This window comes from Pongo pygmaeus, chromosome 9 (assembly GCF_028885625.2).
Source record: "Pongo pygmaeus isolate AG05252 chromosome 9, NHGRI_mPonPyg2-v2.0_pri, whole genome shotgun sequence".
Taxonomy (NCBI): Eukaryota; Metazoa; Chordata; class Mammalia; order Primates; family Hominidae; genus Pongo; species Pongo pygmaeus.
In genome coordinates this window covers 104,800,778-104,816,185 of record NC_072382.2, presented here as the reverse complement: position 1 = coordinate 104,816,185, position 15,408 = coordinate 104,800,778, and the positions used below count along the sequence as shown (strand labels likewise).

The window sequence follows — 15,408 nt, the reverse complement described above, 5'->3', positions numbered from 1 at the left end:
TGTTATTAGTGTCTATTTCCTTTGATTAAAGAAAAATTGTTTGGCTTAGAAATGGAGGAAGGGAAGGTTGTCAATCTGTCCTTTTCCCTTAGTGTGATGTAAGTTTTACATCTCAGAGAGCATTTGGAGAATACATGTCTTATGAAGATCAATTCTGGTATAACAATTAGACTAAATTTGCTTGCTTCCTTGTGATTTATAAATTAATACCAAGAAAAAAACCTAGTAAAACAATTTTAATGCTTAGAAAAATACATCCAGAATCAGCAGAGAAATGTGTGAAATTAGTATAAAGAAAACATTATGAACTAGAACTCAGATGCATTAATCCTAGGCTTCTAGCCTTGTAGTAGTATGTTCTAACCAAGACAACTAATCATTACTTTAGATAGCAAATACTTGTATTCATTTCACTATATGTTAACAAAGATCACAATGTGAAATTGAGACTTGGATTTCCTAAAAGTCACTCTATCATAAGACACAGTACTGTACCTACAAGATCCAGTAGATTTTCTAAACAACAGAAAGAAAGTTTTGTACTCTACATAGATTTGTGACTACTTCAGCCAATACAATACAGCAGAAATGACACAGACCTAAGGCTGCATTTTAAAAGGCTATTCAGTTTCAGCCTTATTCACTGAAACACACACTTAGTGCCTTGAGCTAAAAAATAAGAAGTCCATCCATCTACTCAGTGCTGTGAAAAAGTCAAGCCTCCTGCAGAGGTGCTGCAGTTGGCAGTCCTGTCGTCAATTCCTCCCGCCCACAGCACCAGACGGGCAAGTGAAGCACCTGCCTTAGCCCCTCAACTCTCAAGTCCTCCCAGCTGAGGTCCTAGACATTGTGAAACAAAGTCATCCCTGCTGAGTCCTGACTAAATTTCCAATAGAATCAATAAGCATAAGAAAATAGTTATAATCGGCCAAGTTTCGGATTAATACGATACTCAACAGAAATAATCAGAACAATGTGCATATATGGGAAGTGGTTAAATAAAGTATGGTATAGCCTCACCATCTCTTAAAAACATTAAGTTTATTTTCACTGGTAGGAAAGCTGTCCATAATACACTAATACACTTTTTAAAGTACAGTATTGTATCTTTTAGTTAAAACAATTTGTTATCCTTTAATACATATTTCCCTCCATTAGAATACATGCTTGATAAGGCAGTGGACACTTGTATCTCCATTATCTGGAAAGTTACCGCCTTAAACAACAAGGATATATAATAAAATGTTAAATGTGTTTTCCCCAGGTAATGATATTATGGGGATAATTCTTATTTTTATATCTTTCAGAATCACTGGGTTTTTTTAATGATTATATATTACTTATTAATTTGTACTCAGAACATAAACTGTTTTCATTAAAAAGACTGTCACATTGGGACACCTTGTTAACAATATAAAAAGAAATTAAGTAACTAATTTCTTATATAGCTTAAAAGTGTTACATGTGGTCTTTTGGAACATAATTCTATGAAAGTTTGCTTAATAATTTTTATCATAAATTAAGTACTATCCCTAGTAAAGTGATCCCTGTAATTCAATCTCAGGTACAGGGTATCCAACAGCTTACCTGTTTGTTTTGTAGAGCTCGTTGGAAAAGTCGGAGAAAAGCAGCCAAACTAAAACGGTACATGTTATTAATTTTGGACAAATCAGAAATAATGAAGTACATCTTGCTGGCACTCTCAGCCAGCGGGAGATAGGCATCCCGTTCCTATGGATCAAGAGATCGGTAGGGGATAGGGTGGAAACACCTTAGAATTAGTACTTTACTGCCACCTAAAGACTACAATGCACATATCTACCCAAGTAATAAAAAAACCTTACTTTTTCTATACACATAAAACAAATGAAGATGATGAATCATGGTTTCTAACTAAAAAAGATAGCAAAATCTAGTTTTTCTTCCTCATTTTTATAAAACTGAAAAGAATATATGTCTTAGTCTATTAAGGCTATCTATAACAAAATACACTAAACTGGTTCTGCTTTTATATAACAGAAATTTATTTCGCCCAGTTCTGGAAGCTGGGAAGTCCAAGATCAAGGTGCCAACAGATTTGGTGTCTCGTGAGAGCTTGTTTCCTGGTTCACAGAAAGAACTGCTTCTTGGTGTGTTCTCACATGCTGGAAGGGGCTAACAAACTCCCTTGGCCTTCTTTTATAAGGTTACTAATCCCACTCATGAGAGCTCCACCCTCATGACCTAGTCACCTTCTAAAACCTCCACCTCTTAATACTATTACACTGGGGATTACATTTCCACATATGAATTTTTGGGGTGATGAGGACACACAAATATTCAGACTATAGCAATATATTTTAAACACCTTTCTACCTCTCAGTTGACAGAGCTAGAAGTGGTTCACAGATTGGTCTTAATGAGGACCAACAGCACTAGTATTAGGGGAAAGTGGGTAACATGAAATGGTTAATATTTGTGATAAGAGAATAGATGATCCAATTTTACATTTCAAAAGAGAATCAGTTAAGGTAACGCAAGACAGCACAGCACTATTAGGCTATTTCTGATGTGAAGAAAAGTTCAAACTATGAGTACAGAATTGGTGACAATAAAAACACCGATGGAACTAGAGGTAGAGAAGATGACTCTAACAGGTGTCCACATTAGGATAATAAAGTACCCAGCACTGTTCATTATAAGCATGAAAAGAGCCAATAACTGTAGCTTAGAGCTTATAACCCTTTTAATTAGTATATTTAACTTGCCTTAAGTTCTAAGAATGGCAAAGATATTCTCTAATACTCATTTTCAATATACTCATTTCCAATCTCAGTATAAAATTGCAGCTCTACCTTTAGATAACATTATGCCAGAAATCAGTAGAAGGCAGCAGGGTATATTGACAAACACTCCTTATCCTCAATGTGCCAATATCTGAATTCCCTCTCTACAATAACTAGAATCAAACCCAACATTCTGATGTTTTTGAATAGCTTTTTTTTTTACATCATCTTTCCCCTGAGGACCTGATTCTACATTTTCTATCATATTAACCTAAATGTTCAAGAAAACATAATACGAAATTACAAAGAAGGAAATAATTACTTGATCAAGGGAAATTTGGAGTTTGTAAGATTCTTTAAGTGACTCTTGAATAAGTGCACTGCTTGCTTTTGTCTGATTCAAAGACTCAATCAAATCCTTATTTTCCAAAATATTGCCTTGAGATGTGGCAAGTGTCTGTAGGGAAAGTTAACAATATGAACATTATTACACATATAAAAATAACCAATTAAAGCAAGCCCACATTAACTGTCATTCATTTGATGTTTATGGCAACTTATGTTGTTTTAGAAGAATTTCAACATTTTATAGCCCTCTTAAAGTTTTATTCTGTTTTTATTATAGCCTTATATCAAATGAATTAATAAATTATTTTATGAAACTATATCATTATCAAACATAGCAAGGTATTAATTTTGTCAATTTAATAAAAAATAAAAACTACTTAAAGTTACAGATTGTTATAATTTCTTGCTTTTAATGCTTCTTGAAATTATGAGCATATAATTAAATAATAAAACAATACAAATTAGTTAAAAATTGCTAGTCTTAAACATTGCTCATTAAGATCTTGTATTCCAAAAGATAGCTCCCCTTTTTGTTAGAATTTTGACTGTAAGATATACACTAATATGTCTTTGGAAAAAAAATCTGAAGATACTATTAATTTTCTAAACACTGTTATTTGTACTCGTTAAAAAAAAGTAATACGAAAGAAGTAACCTAAATAGCTAGACTTTCACCTCTAGAAGAGATTCTTCGAGCTTGGCTAGCTGTATTTTCTTATCTTCTTCCTGTTGTAATAGTTTTGTTTTCTGTTCTTCTAAATCAGGTTTCTCATGCTGAATGGTTAAAGCTAAAAGCTTGGGAAAACAAAAAGACAAGGTAATGCTAGCAATAAGGCTTACAACAAAACAAAAACTTCCTGCAAACAGGCCTTGTGTTTGACAGACTATTACAAATATGATACTATGTTATCTCATTTCATTCTTTCTAATTAAACATAAGACACCTTCAACAATTACATCTGATGAAAAAGAGACAAAACAATTAGTTAAGCTGATCAGTAAAATATTAACTACTGAAGAAAAGCTGTAAGAAAGTGCATTACTTAACATATCAATATGTAATATTTAGTTTTAAATTAAATATACTAAATTATGAGATTACTATTCTTTTAATAGTAAGTATTCACATTAACAAATAAAAAGGGCCAGGCATGGTAGCTCACGCCTGTAATCCCAGCACTTTGGGAAGCCGAGATGGGCGGATCACAAGGTAAGGAGTTCGAGACCAGCCTGGCTAACATAGTGAAACCCCATCTCTACTAAAAATACGAAAAATTAGCCGGGCGTGGTGGTGGGCGCCTGTAATCCCAACTACTCGGGAGGCTGAGGCAGGAGAATAGCTTAAACCCGGGAGGCAGAAGTTACAGTGAGCCGAGATCATGCCATTGCACTCCAGCCTGGGCAACAGTGCCAGACTCCATCTCAAAAAAAATAAAATAAAATAAACAAATAAAAAGATGAAATACTATGTCATCAAAACCACAATGAGATACCACTTCACTCCCACTTGAATGACTACAATTAAAAAGATACATAATAACCAGAGTTGGCAAGGATATGGAAAAAAGAGGAACCCTCCTATACTACTGGTGGGGAAGTAAATAGTGCAGCCACTTTGGAAAGATTTGTTTGTTTCTTAAATTGCCAAATATAAAGTTACCATAAGACCCAGCAATTCCACTAAAAAAACCATTGAATTATACATTTTAAATCAGCAAGTTGTATGGTATGTACATTGTATTTGTTAAAGCTGTCATCTGTGAAGCTGTTGAAAAATGCTATGTCAAATTGTTAACTCTGAATACTAAAATAGAGAAAGACATTGGTATAAAATATATAATTCAAAATCTGCTGTACAAGCATCTTCATTTAGTTCTTGCTAAAGTAAGACCTACATAGCTCCTTTTTTGCAACTACTGTGGAGATCTTTTACATAGCAGGAGCAATTCTGTCAATTAATTCTGCCAAGTTTTGAGTGATTGTCACATTGTTTTATTTAAAAGAAGTATCATCAAGTCAATCAAAAGATATTGTTCATTAAAATATACTTGATGAGTCATATGGTATAGAAAGAAATATTTTGAAAGGACAATTTTAAAAATTACAATCAAGTAAAAATTGCAGCAAATATGTATGCTATCATATAAATCAAAAGATGAAAAAAATCTACTATTGTTAGATGAGTAAAAAATAGGATGATACTCCAAAAGTCAACTGGCATTATATCTTTAAAGGGGAAAAAATGAGTTAGGAAACATGTAAGTATGGACATGAAAAATCATTTTGAAATTTATGTAATAATTCTAAACTGTAATGAGCCATATGAAGATAAATTGACTTCAAAGACGCCATGTGTTCTAATGGTTAAAAAAAAAATGCTGGCTCAGGAATCAAAGACTCTTAACTAGCTGAACAAGTCAATTAGCTACACTTTTCACAATTAAATTTCAGTTTTCAAACCAAAAATATAATGTAGATGATCTTAATCTCTATGATCCATCAATCTCTCAAATTCTACCATATATAACAGAAATAAACTTTAAAATTAGAGTTATATTAAAAGGAGCAGCAATTTGACATTAGCATCAAATTTACAGGTCTAATACATATGTTAAATGAAATAAGCCGGCATGATTCACTCCATCATACAAGTATTATTTTCAAAATCATAAATGTAAATACTAATTAGTCTAACAAAATAGCTTCTCACTCACAACGTCTAATAGGAATATAAAGCTCAAAAAGATTCCAAGGTAAATTATTATTATCTATGTATACCTGCCCTCGTAATCCACTTCTTGTTGTAGTAAAGTTAACCTCAGTAACAATGGAAGCTGCATCCGGTGGAATAAAAGGATTTGGGTTTCTTGTTGACAAAAAGAGGCGGAATTCTTCATTGTAGTCAATAATTTTGTCACCTATTTGTACCACATAACGTGGTCCTATTTAAAAAAAAAACATACACACACAATTAGTTGGTCTGAATCTTCTGTATTTCGCTACACAATATTTGAAAATATAATTTTTAAGTACTTCTAAATATAGGCTTTTCAACAGAGTCTAAGACAGCAAAAGTTGGGTTACCTGAGATACTATTAGCAGAATGTTCTATTTATCAGCACTTATGCAAGTAATGATAAATAATATTCACTAAGAAGATCCTGGGATACTGAAGCACCCAAGGAATATCTATTCACATTCAGTATGGTTTTAACATTAATATGTTTCATATTCCAAACTGCTCTGAAATGGCTGATTATAGGTGACAAAAATAGAAATCCTCAATTATATTTTTTCTTTATTTCTAAATTCATCATTTTAAAAGTGTTTATTGTACTAGTATTTAAGATACAGTATTTGAAAACAGAATGATGGTTAAAAAAAGATTATCAACATGAGTAACTGAAAAATATACATTATCAACAAAATGAAACAGCAACCTACAAACTTGGAAAGAGTTATTTATAAACCATATATCAGATAAGCAGTTAACATCCAAAATGTATAAAGAAAAAACTCATACAACTCAATAGCAGAAAGATGAATAACCTGATTAAAAAGCGGGCAAAGGACCTGAATAGACATTTCTCCAAAGAAGATACAAATATGGCCAACAGCTATATGAAACAATGCTCAATATCACTTATCATGAGGAAATGTAAATCAAAACCACTGTGAGATATCAACTCACACCTGTTAGGATGGGTATTATCAAAAAGACAAGAGATAACAAATGTTGATGAAGGTACGGAGAAAAGGGAATTGTTGGTGGGAATGAAGACCAGGGCAGCCATTACGAAAAATGGTAGGAAGGTTCCTAAAGAAATTAAAAACAGAACTACCATATGACCCAGCAATCTTTTTTCTGCGTATATGCCCAAAGGAAGTAAGTCGCCACCTCATAAAGATATCTGCACTCCCATTTCTTCACAGCATTATTCACAATAGCCAAGACATGGAAACAACCTGAATGTCCATCAACAGATCGGATAAAGAAAATGTGGGTCAGGCGTGGTTGCTCATGCCTGTAATCGCATCATTTTGGGAAGTTGATACTGAAGTACCACTTGAGACCAGAAGTTCAAGATCCATCTGGGAAACATACTGAGACCTCGTCTTTGCAAAAAAAAAAAATTTTTAATTAGCTGGGCATGATGGTATGTGCCTATAGTCCAACATACTCAGGAGGCTGAGGCCAGAGGATCATTTGAGCCCAGGAGTTCCAGGTTACAGTGAGCTATGATCACACCACTGTACTCAAGCCTGGGCAACAGAGTCAGACCCTGTTCTAAAAAAAAAAAGGAAAAGAAAAGAAAACATGATGTGTATACACAAACACCCACACACACACAATGGAATAATGTTCGGTCATAAAAAAGAAGTAGATCCTGCCATTTGCCATAACATGTATAAACCTGGAAAACATTATACAAAGTAAAGTAGGCCAGACACAGAAAGAAAATTACTGCTTGATCTCAAATATACAGAGACAGAGAATAAAACAGTATTTACCAGGGGCAGGTAGCAGGGGAATGAAGGAGGGGATGGGAGATGTAGTCAAAGAATACAAAATAGCAGATATGTAGGATGATTAAGTGTAGAAATCCAATGTACAACACGAGGACTGTAGGTAACAAAACTATTGCATTTGGGATGTTGTGCTAAACGAGTAGAGTTTAGCTGCTCTTGACACACGAAAAGGGGGCTAGCTGTGTAAATTGATAGATACGTTAATTTGCTTTATGACAATAAAGCATTTTATAATCTACATGTATCCCATAATATAATACTGTAAATCTTAAACATGCACAATAAAATATTTTTTGTATTTACATACCATGTAAATACTAGCCCAAAAAGTTAGTGTAACCACTCTAATATCAGACTCTAAAGCTTGAAACATTTATAGAGATAAAGAAGAACATTTCATAATGATAAATAAGACAACTGAATAGAAAGATATCACATTTCCAAAAATGTATGCATCTAATAACATAGCTTTCAAAATATTTAAAACAAGAACTGACAGAACTAAAAGACAAATTCAAAATCACAGAAACTTTAGGATATTTATCTCAATATATGATAAAGCAAAGAAAAAATAAGTTAGGGCATAGATTTGAACATCACAATTTACAAACTTGACACTATTAATTAACCTGTACAGAAAATTAAACCAAGCAAGAGCAAAATTCATACAATTTTCAAGTTCCACAGAACATTTATAAAAAATAACCCAATGCCAGATCAGAAAGAAGGCTCAACGGAATTCAAAAAATTAAAATACTTTACAATAAGTTCTATGACTAAATGGAGACAAGCTACATATCAATAACAAATATGTAACTAGAAAATCTCCAACCACCTGAAAATTAAATAACAAAATGCTAAGTAATTTATGAGTTAAAAAAAGAAACTGAAACTTGGGTGGGAAGCTGAAGAAGGGCGTAAAGGAAAATTGATAGACATAAATGCATATATCAGAAAAAAGAAAAGACTATCAATATTTTGATTTTCCATTTCAAAAATCTAGAAAAGACCAAATAAAATCTGGAGAAAGTAATCGGAATGAAATAACAAAGAGCAACATCAATTTTAAAATATAGTTCAGAAAATCAACATTAAAAGTTGGTTGGCTACACACAGACTTGGGAAATACGGTAACATTAGATAGTGGGATTCCAAAAATTAGGGGGGATCACAGGCTAAAAAACTTCCTCTTGGGTACTATGTCCACTATCTGGGTGATGTGATCAATAGAAGTCCAAACACAGCATCATGCAATATATGCTTGTTAAACAAACCTGCATATGTCCCCTGTGAATCTAAAATTAAAATTTTAAAAACTGAAAGTTGGTATTTTGAAAAGATTAGTAATATTGATAAATCCCTATCAAGACTAATCAATGAAAAGGATAACAAAAATTATCAATATCAGGAAAAATGAAACATCATTACAAAGCCAACAGACATTGAAAAGATGAGAATATTATTTAAAATATATACTATGTGATAATTTAGATAAAACAATCGCCTAAAAAAATACGACTTAACCAAAGCTGACAGACACACAAAAAACACAATACAAACAAAACAAAATAATCCCAGTGTTTAAAGAGCCATAGCTCACGTTTACCAGCTCTTTACAATGAAAGATAGAACATCATGGGAAATTGTGCATTGTGTCAGTAAAAAGGACTTAATAGAGGCTTGTTAGAGGATTTTGGCTCATGTTAGGCGATTTATAAATAATTCAAGAAAAATGTACTTTTCCTGGGAATTGGGTGTGATCAGAAAGAGCAAACAATGGTTTAGTATCTTAATTTTTATGTAGGAGGTAAGAGAAATGGAGTGGGACTAAACTATCATTGGTAAAGAAGCAGGAGTCACTCATATTAACTGGGAGAAGAGAATGTTTGGTTATTTTTGTGTTATGGAAAGTGTTCCTATTTTTTGTGCTCAAACATGACTGCAGTCAGAGTGACCTCTCGGATGTTGGTGTTTTATGAAATGATTTATGTTCAACAGGAGTACACAAAGTCCAAGCTCTTAGAATCTGGCCAGATCTCAGTCTAGAGTAGTCAGGTGCTGCTTTTTTTCTTTCTCATTTACTCAAAGTACAAAAAGAAGCAAAACCTCTCTATGCTGTTGTAAGTTAGGAATGTGGTTATCCTTGTGGAGAAGGGGTGTAGTAAATAAGTGGACTTCTGGAGTGCTAATAAAGCTCTTATGTCTTGATCTGGGTGTTTATACAGGTGTATTCAGTTTGTAAAAATTCATTAGCTATAAATTTAGGTATTCTTTTCTTTATGCATATTTATTTTTAAATAAAAAGTTAAAATAAAAAAATGGTTTTCTTTGGTGAGTAGAACTAGTCACGGGAAGGGAGGAACAGAATCCTGCTGCACTTCTGTATCATTTGACTTTATAACCCATGCATGTACTACTTTGATAAAACATTTTTGAAAATATTTTAAAATAAATATTTTATTGTCTAAAAAAGACTCTTCAGTGTTGTCTCATCTCTTACTCATAGAAAATATCAAATGTAGAACTATAGAGTCCAACACAGTCTTAACTGTATGAATTCTTAATTTACATTGGAATTAACCTGTGATGCTGTTAATTTTGACTGCTTTTTTCCTCTGAACACAAAATCTGTGTTGTACTTTAGATAACTAAAGATAGAATGATTGGGCACAGGTACAAGAGTTGGTCTCTGGGTCCTTTCCAGGGAAAGTGCCAATTTACATGGCTACTGTTTTCTGAACCAACATAAGGCTTGGATATTTTGGGTTTTTTTTGTTTTTTTCAGTGAATGTGTATAATAGAATGAACATTTGGGGTGCTTAGATTCATGGATATATTTAGATGCATTCACTGTGATATCTTTGGTTACTTCTATAACAATCAGATAAAGATTCAGGCAAGATCAACCTATAAGGTTTACCCAAATCCTATCAATATTTACAGCTGAAAGAAATGTATTATGACAGAAAGTGAAAAGGAATCTATATTTTTAAACCAGGCAGGGGTGCTCCACAATTTTATCTGTCTGAATTTTGGAAACTAATGCTGCTGAAGGTTTACTATGACCATTCAAATTTAAACCAGGCAGTGGCCACCATAGATTCCAGAGTACCTGACATAACAATGACTATAAAAACTGCTGTCATAACTGATACTTAGTATGCAGACTGGGATATTGCTAATTATTACTAATTATTTCTTTTTTATATTCTTTTGGAAAGAAGACCAAAATCAGTTCAGCTATTGTACGCAGGACACCTTTACAGGTCCAAACACTTCAGAAATATATTACCAACTGAGTTAGACGAATTCAAGTACCATGAGAACCTCCATATAGGTCCAAGTTCCATTCCATTATGCAGATAAAATTTTGATAATGGTCTCCAGTGGGAAAACTTTTCACATTGTATTGCATACCACTCAGGCACAACTAACTCAAGATGAATGGGACTTAATCAAAGGCAAATCTAAAACTCTGGCACCCAAAGAAGGAAATAAACATTTCACAAGGAGATATACCACAGCCCATTACAGACCAACTGCTTGCTTTACAGCCATTAAATACAAAGAAGGAAAGATAACCAACATCTGAATACCCTCTTGGCCTATAAAAAGCAGCATGTTCCATACCTGGAAATTTTACCATAGCCCCTATATCTTGTCAACAAACGTGGCTAGGTTTAAATCACAGCCCTTGCAAGAGGCAGCTTTGGAAGTAATTGAGGCAATTGTAAATCAATCCTTGTCTTCAGTCCCTATATCCTTCAGGTACACTGAATTACAGATATCTACAAATAATCTTACAGATGAGCAAATCCAGTGCAATGTTATACCCATCAACTAACCATAGGTACAATTTCTGGCAATCTATAGCATTGGATATTCTGTACAATGAGCTCACTTCGAGTAGTGTTCCTGGCTAGAAAATATGCCACTCTGAGACCAACTAAAATATACCTGTCCAGAGACTCATGGGTTGGAACTAGTGAACTAGCTTAAGGTCTCTCAACCTTAGCAGTATTAACAATTTGTTCTGAGAAATTATTTGTTGTAGGTAGTTGTCCTGTCCATTTTAAGATGTCTCTAGCATAGTGGCCCTCCACTCCAGCTGTGACAACCAAAAACGTCTCCTGACATTGCCAAATATTCTCTGGGAGACAAAACTGCTCCTAATAAAAGAACACTGATTTACCAGTCTTTGGGCCATTGGGTCACCCAGAAGCAATTGGACTACGAAAGACACATCCATATGGAGATATACCTTTTGAAAACAGAGACAACAATTAATCACAAATTTAACCTTTATGTTGCATATATGTATGCCTGTCTCTGTAGGAACCATGCCTAAAAGGAGGCATCTGGACTAAAAGAACCACCACAAATGTTTAGCTGTCATCTCTAGTATAATTCCTGGTTCCATACTCAAACTCAACATGGAAATACAACAACCATAAAGGACTAGAATGCTTAATAGAAGATACTTTTGATGTCTGTTGTTCGTAAAAAGTAAAACTATTAGCCAACTACACTAGCCTCTCCCTCAACAACTTCTATACAGTTAGCTGGTCCAATTGTCTTCAACTATTTACCAACTGCAAACTGCCACATCTACCTTCTGCCTTGGCTAAGCTCCTAAGCACACAGGAAACAAAGTAAAAAAAAAAAAAAAAGAGAGAGAGAAAAAAAAGAGAATTTGAAGAAGTATACCTTGCTCTTCTATGATCAATAAATAAGATTTTTGAAGAGCATAAATTTGTAGGAGAGAAGTACATTCTATTCCTATATTTACATCTGCTTTAAACACAGTAAGTAGAAAAGTAATTTGTGTATCTTAGATTAAGGACACTGGGATGTAAACAAACTTGGCACAAACTTTGTTTTATGTGATTCTAGGACTACCATCCTCTGTCCCCAGAGTTAATGTATGATGAAAAAATGGCAACTCATGAGGAACTTATCACTCTTGAAAAGGACAATATCTGGAATATACACAAAGGGGATAACAGACTAGTGTGACATTAATACATCCAACTCTGGGGAGAAGATGGAAAAAGTCAGATAGGGGCAATGATTAACTCTCTTTTCCTAATTCTGACATAAACAAATTGACCTAAACAGCCTTGCATAACTACCTAGAACAGTTCAAAATGTGAACCAATCATGATATAAAATTTATCACTCTTTTCACGGGATCTAGTCAACACTCTACACTCAGACAATGCCACATATACCATTAAAACCTAACACTAACCAGAACTCATGAAGATTTATATTTAATGAGTCCTTCAGGACCACAGTATAGAAGGAAGAATGTCAAATTGAGATGGCCCTAAAGGTTCATTTCCTCCTCCTTAAGATACCATAGCAAGAAACTAGCTCAGCAGATCTGAGTTACCCCCAACAGAAGGACCAGCAACTGAGCTCTGGAAGACAACTCCATTCTAGCAAGGTCACTTTCTTGATTACAAGCTTCTGTTGTTATATAGTAGCTTAGATATTCCCTGCCCTTCATGCCCATAAGATATATTAAGAGGATAATGTTACAAAGGCCCTACTACTTGAGTTCTCATAACATATCAACTAGTACTAGGCCAAACATATCTATGTGAGGGACAATAGATTATCAAAGAATAGTGCATGCTTTGCTATTTCTCTGCCTTGCCCCAATAACACCAATTTTCTATTTAAAGTTTGCAGTGCTAGCAACGTATGTGGCATACATACACGTATGTATATGTACATGTCTACATATGTATGTGTATACACTTTGCATGATATGCTCTTTAAGTTTCAAGGCATAGCTTTCTGATCATCCAAGACTGGGCTGGGTTCCTATGCAGAAAAGAATTAACATAGCAATCCTGAGACTCTTTAGAAAGGGCTGCTTGTAAAGTTGGCCCATAACCAGCACCTGGGAACTTAGATTTTGGGAGAGTTCTCACCATCCTCAGAACTCAAGAAAGTGGCTCACTGTGCCTAAATTGTTTGTACAAACAATATGGTTTATGCTACACCTGCTTTCCTTCAGGGAGTCTAGAATTTTGTAATGTGCTAAGGAGAGTGTGCTTACATAATCAACCCCCAGTAAACTATGGGTGCTAGGTCTCTACTGAGCTTCCCTGATAAACAACGTTTTACACATATTGTCACAACTTATTGCTAAAGGAAGTAAGCCCATCATGCGTGACTCCACTGGAAGAGGACTCTTGAAAGCTTGCACCTGGTTTAATTACTTACTTTGGAAATTTTAAAAATATTTACACTCTGGAAAGTGTCAATCATTTACCTTGAGCAACCAGATCTCGTCTCAATAATGGATAAAGAACAGGTTCTACACCATCCATCTCTTGTATAATAAGGGTTTTCCCAAAACGTACTGCTAATTCAAGAGTTGTGATAAAGTTACTATCCTAATTGAATAAAAAAGAATACATATTAATTATTTAATTACTTTAATATTTACAAACATCCTTAAACATTATGAATGAAAATATTAACAGGAATAATATGAATATTTAAAAATTTAATACTCATCTTAATAATTCAAATTATTCATTATTGTTTTTCTACTCATAAGTATTTGGTAATGATTTTAGTTGAATAAATTATCAAAAAAATTTCACAATTTAAATACACAAACAAGAAAAATAAGAATTTTAACATTTTTTAAAATTGTGGTTAAAAAAGAAATCCACATAACCTGAGATCTAACCTCTTTGCCAGTATTTAGGTGTATAGTACAGAATTGTTAACTGTGAGCACAATGTTGCAAAACAGATCTCTAGAACTTTTTCATCTTGCATGACCGTAACCACTGAATAGTAACTCTCTATTTCCCCCAAAATACAAAAGCCTTTCTTCAATTTTCTACAGTAATTTCAAAATGTTATAGAAACACAATTTCAAATTCTATAGGTAGTAAATTACTTACCCAGGTATTAATAAGAACCCTACTCTGCTTATGTTCAGAATCACACATTGAATGGGGGAAAAAAGGCAAGATGATGAATTCTAGTAAAATTTTCTTGGTGGATAGGTCTGATAATTCTGAAAAGAACCTTTAGGCAAATTTCAATAATCAAGAATTTTAAGGCTTTCTAGATAGGGAAGGAGTAGTTTTAAACATCACCCCAGGCATGTGTCTGTGTGTGTATGTGTGGTATGTGTGTGTATATATATATGTGTGTGTGTACATATATATAAAAGTAACTATATAGTTACTTATATGTCTGTAACTATGACTATATATATAATACTTATATGTATATATAACTGTAACTATAGATATATATAGTATATTTATATACTTATATGTATATAAGATATATAGTATAGTGATATATGTATATAACTATAACTATAGACATATAGTACTTATAATGTATATAACTATATAGAGATATATAGTATACTTATATGTATATAGTCATATATAATATTGCAAACCATAAATGATTTGCATATATAGCTATCTATAATATTGCAAACCATAAATGATTTGCATATATGCAAACCATAAATGATTATTAAAGTATTTTATATATTATCTAATTTATAATTATTCTTATCACAAAAAAAATAAAGTTGATATCCCCACTTTACAAGTAAAGTAACTTTTAGAGGTAATTTTTGAAACACCTGAAAATTATCTATGAAAATTAATCATATATTAAGTCTTCCTTTAAAAAAATAATAACCTAACCAAAAATAATTTCCTCTGCAAGATAAACATGAAACTGAGAAGTCACTACCAAAAAGACTATGA

At 33.2% G+C, this 15,408-nt stretch overlaps 1 protein-coding gene across 6 annotated transcripts in view; it reads right to left on the bottom strand.

Annotated features, from left to right (window-relative positions):
• Nucleotides 1-15,408, bottom strand: part of DYNC2H1 (dynein cytoplasmic 2 heavy chain 1) — a 359,810-nt gene that overhangs the window by 216,614 nt on the left and 127,788 nt on the right. For all 6 annotated transcript variants that reach the window (XM_054438209.2, XM_063672124.1, XM_063672125.1 and 3 more), the window contains 5 exons: nucleotides 13,930-14,053; nucleotides 5,892-6,055; nucleotides 3,789-3,908; nucleotides 3,088-3,222; nucleotides 1,588-1,731 (listed from right to left, as the gene is read on the bottom strand). In XM_054438209.2, the coding sequence (XP_054294184.2) occupies nucleotides 1,588-1,731; nucleotides 3,088-3,222; nucleotides 3,789-3,908; nucleotides 5,892-6,055; nucleotides 13,930-14,053 (687 nt within the window). The remainder of the gene's footprint in view (nucleotides 1-1,587; nucleotides 1,732-3,087; nucleotides 3,223-3,788; nucleotides 3,909-5,891; nucleotides 6,056-13,929; nucleotides 14,054-15,408) is intronic.